The sequence below is a fragment of the Adiantum capillus-veneris genome, chromosome 19, assembly GCF_014529385.1.
Source record: "Adiantum capillus-veneris isolate H3 chromosome 19, ASM1452938v2, whole genome shotgun sequence".
Taxonomy (NCBI): domain Eukaryota; kingdom Viridiplantae; phylum Streptophyta; class Polypodiopsida; order Polypodiales; family Pteridaceae; genus Adiantum; species Adiantum capillus-veneris.
In genome coordinates, this window is record NC_140949.1 from 64,208,190 (window position 1) to 64,212,627 (window position 4,438).

Here is a 4,438-nt window from a genome sequence, read left to right on the forward strand (position 1 = left end):
AAAGAAAATTTCTAATAAATTTTGTATGCAAATAGTGTAATATATAGCCAAAATTATAGTTTAGTTTGTAAAGTTTTCGTTTAAGAATTGGCTTAGAGGGATTTGTGTATGCTTTGGATGGATAAAGGTTTTCTCATAACAGTAGTTTCTAGCCTTTAGAAATAGTAGCCGGCAAGTGTCTCAGAGGGAGTAATGAATTCAGGACGTGTAAAAACGGTAGCTCTTGTGTGCAGGACTCAGCAGGAGACGACAAAGCTAAAAAATATAACCGCAAAGACGCAGCGGCAGGATGGCACTAGCGCACTATATAAACGGAATGCGCCCAGAGGAAATGAAGAAGAGAGAGAGAGAGAGAGAGATGGCTGGTGCTGCCCCCGTATATGTTTTGCTAATGGCTGTGATGATGGTCGCACTGCGCGACGTGCAGGCGAAGGACAAGGACGACGGTCTGCCGAAGCCACCGGATGTCTCTCCTCCCCATAACCCTGGCTCTCCTCAGCCTCCACCGTCCTCTTCTCCCCCTCCGCCTAGCATGCCCCCACCTGGCTCTCCTAGTTGGCCTCATCCTTCCTCTCCACCCCCTCCGCCTGGCTCTCCTCCGCCTCCACCTTCCTCTCCTCCCTCTCCGCCTAGCTCACCTCCACCTCCTCCCCCTAGCTCTCCCCCCCCTCCACCTAGCTCACCTCCACCCCCTCCTTCATCTCCTCCCCCTGGCTCTCCTCCGCCTCCCCTTTCCTCTCCCCCTCCACCTCCTCCGTCCTCTCCTCCCCCTAATTCTCCACCACCTCCGCCTTCCTCTCCCCCCCCTCAGCCTGGCTTGCCTCCGCCTCTACCGTCCGCTCCTCCCCTTCCGCCTGGCATGCCCGCCACTCCCCCCGCCGTCCAGTGCGCCCCGCTCCTCAACCTTCTCCCCGCCTGCTTGGCCGCCCAGAACACCATCCCCTTCGTCGCCCCTATCTTCGTCTCCGCCTGCTGCCCTGTCCTCTCTGCTCTCAACATCGCCACCTTGGGAATGTCCGGCAACGTCCTTTGCGTCTGCATTCAGCTGTATATCCCGAACCTCACCTCCTCTACCTGCGGTCCCCTCATTAACATTAACCTCGCTCGCCTCATCGTTGGCCCCATTGGCAACTGCAAATCGTAATTTCTCCTTCTTTTGCTCTATTTTGAAGCAATAGTCAATATGAATGTTTTATCACCCGCGTGGTAGGCTTCAATCAGAGCTCGACTCACGTCTTGAGTTCAAATCTCTCTTCCCTTTGTTTCTGACTTCTCACACCCTCTGACCTTCATATTCTGTGCGCTGCACAGGGTGTAGCTGTTGCAGGAGGCTTGGAGCTTGCAATCAGATGCGCTGGCCGGACACCTGATTGACCTGCTTTTTCCAATCAAATCAGTAGCCTTAATAAAAGGCCTCCTTCGATTAATCTTGTTGTAAGGTTTTGCAGTGTAATAGTGAGCTTTTTTCTAGGTTTATCACCTTCTCAATCGTTTCTCTAGCACCATAACAATAACAATATATCGGCCGCCCTGGGTCGGTCTCTCTCTCTCTCTCTCTCTCTCTCTCTCTCTCTCTCTCATCATTTGCTTCATGAAAAACTAGACGTAAAATATATAAATTGCAAATCTGCCTTAGGTGAGATTTTTTCTAAACAGACGTAAAATATATAAATTGCAAATCTGCCTTAGGTGAGATTTTTTCTAAACAGTCAATGTGTGTGAGAGAGAGAGAGAGAGAGAGAGAGAGAGAGAGAGAGAGGGGATTGAATGAGGAAGAAAAAGGCATGACCTCAAATGGGGTCACATTAGGAGGATTTTAAGAGCACCTCAATTTACTAAAGGAGCTGACTTTGGACATCGACATGTTAGCGTGCCATATATACATCTATATCTAAAGAGGCTTCTTGGATAAAGCACGCCTACTATATATGGAATGACCTTAGAGGGTTCATTAGATGGTTTCAAGAGCACCTCTTTCTCCCGAGGAACTTACCTTCAATGTTGACACGGTGGTGTGTCATCAAAACTTATTTCTAAAGGGACATTATAAAGAATTGCATAGAGAAAATCCATTCCGATGTAAAGCTCTCTCCCTTGGAGAAATGCAATAAGACTTACTACACAAACATAAGGGTCCCTCTTATACGAATCTTACCATAGCCCGAACGAGATTTCTCGAGCAAACTAAAACCCGAGTGAATATCTAAATGGCTTCTATCCATGTCGTGCTATATATGCTATGAATGTTTTGCTTACATTTTATTCCATGTCTTGAACATGTAATTGATTCAAGCTTTGTAGAGAGGGTATGAATAAGAGCCATCAAAAGCTTGCTAAGGTTGCGCATTCAAGATGGATGATATCTTGAAGATGATCATCTATGCAAAGGTCCCAATGAGGCACAATAGTGGAAGTCAAGTGGTATGTATTAAAGAGAAAACTAAAAAAGATAAGGTTATTAACCCATAAAATGGTCGACCCTATGCGACCGTGAATGCACAAAGATCTATCAAAAAGTGTTGGAGTCATTTTCTCATTAATGGGGATCCAAGCCAAATGGTGCACACCTATTGTAAAGTCAACCATTATAGCAATGCAGTCCCCACAAATAGCCATGCATCAAGAATTGTGCAAAGATATAAAATCTGTTAGAGTCTCCACAAGCTGGATGAAAGAAAATTGCCTCCTAGCAATAACTATGCAAGGAGTTATTGTTATAATGAAGCAAAATAGAATGAGATTATGTCATAGCAAGTGCATAACATGTCAATGAAACATATGGAAAAGGTATCTGCAACTCATCAAGTATCAACCAAGAGAAATGTTGACAAAAAAAGGGGGGCTAGGAGCTATCTCTAGCCCCTTGCACAAACATGAGGAAAACAATATCTAGCTTGGAGCTTGTCTGGAAGAAAACCAGTAAAATTTTAAAAGTTTTAGTATAACTACCATCAAATGATTCCAATTCTACCTATGAACCGGAATAATTATTAAGTGTGCCCATCATGTGTCTTTATTTTATTTCGTTTAGGGAGGAGATGTAGACAACCTAATGCTTCTTCTATGTGTTTGTTTAGTGAGAGGCCACCCGTCCTTTCACTTCCACATGGTATCATTTGTTGGGTAGCAGCCCTGCTATCTCGTTACCATGGAGTAGGTTGTGATAGCCATGGACATTGCTTCTTTAATTGAAACCACGGCGGTCTTGCCGCTTCCAAATGTTGTAGTGCTTATCTAGAAAATCTTGAGGATGGCAAACTTATGGTTAACCACTTGTCCCTCCAATTGGAATCGATACTACCCATGATGTCCTCAAGGTGTTTCTCTCTGTAAATTAAGCACTATTTTAAGTATAATATGATGCCCACTCAGATGCCAACCAAAATGATGCAGATGCTTTTATTGAAGAATTTCTTGTTGTACTTGTGGAACCCCATAGTCCGCATCTAATTGCTGATGAAGCCAAACCTATTCTTGCTCGCGAAGAGGAAGATGCCATTGTTTTGGGAGGTTCTACTTTTATTCATTTCTTCATGAGATGCCTTGAAATACCATTCTCTCCTTCCAAGGAGTGCTTTCTTATCCTCCCTATCCTACCATTTAAAAATGATAGCAACTTATTTGATCATGACATAGATAGCGCTAGAGTTTCATCGCTACCATCATAACCAGTCCAACTATCGCATCAAGCTGACAAAAACTGCAATCCTCAGCAATAAAAATAATATTACCATGACTCTACGTCTGCACCTTGATAAGAAATCCCCTGTCCCCCTCCCTCCAGGGACAAGCGATGGAGTCACGCACCCCTGTTGAGATGTGCTAAGGACATCACGCAAGTCCCCCCCTTCAAGAATCTCTAATCTTAATTCTTCTTGACAATTGTATTTTTGAGTGCTTAGCATGTAAGTTCACAAATTACCTCGCAAAAAATGGCAATTATGTTTAAAAATAATGAAGCAATTTATCTCCCAAACCTACATAATCGACTTAAATTCTACTTAAAGCATCTTGTATTAATAGAAAATTAGTCTTCATATGAAAAGTTTAAAAAATATATCTTTGGAGAAATTTAATCTCACAACTTGGGTATTTTGGGAATTTATGACAAAATATTGGGTGTAATCTAGGAATTCTCAAAAATCGAGGGGTACTTTGGGAATTTCCACAGATTAAAGGGGTATTTTGGTAATTCTTTCTTTACAAAGAATTGACAAACCTACGTATGAGGAATACCGAAGGAAAATTGACTAAATTTGAAGGTTTTTACATTATATTAGAACTAAGTTGGGCCCATTTTAGTGGGGGGAGTGGGGAAAAAATAAGAGCCTCATCACGCCATAAGCTAAGGCACCATAAGTTAGAATTTAATAAACCCTTTCAACACCTTCAACTTACAATTGCCTGTGGGAAACTCGGCTCAGCAACAACGCAAGAT

General features: G+C 43.2%; 1 protein-coding gene across 1 annotated transcript; it reads left to right on the forward strand.

Annotated features, from left to right (window-relative positions):
* The first annotated feature begins 299 nt into the window (after positions 1-299).
* LOC147434158 (uncharacterized) lies at positions 300-1,476 on the forward strand. Its single transcript, XM_086490734.1, has 2 exons — positions 300-1,140; positions 1,312-1,476. The coding sequence occupies exons 1-2, from the start codon at positions 317-319 to the stop codon at positions 1,316-1,318; spliced, it is 831 nt and encodes a 276-aa protein (XP_086346860.1). The 5' UTR covers positions 300-316; the 3' UTR covers positions 1,319-1,476.
* The last annotated feature ends 2,962 nt before the right edge of the window (positions 1,477-4,438 follow it).

Excerpts from the sequence above, each read along its gene's own strand:
- LOC147434158 (XM_086490734.1), top strand. The coding sequence starts at position 317 with ATGCGCCCAGAGGAAATGAAGAAGAGAGAGAGAGAGAGAGAGATGGCT.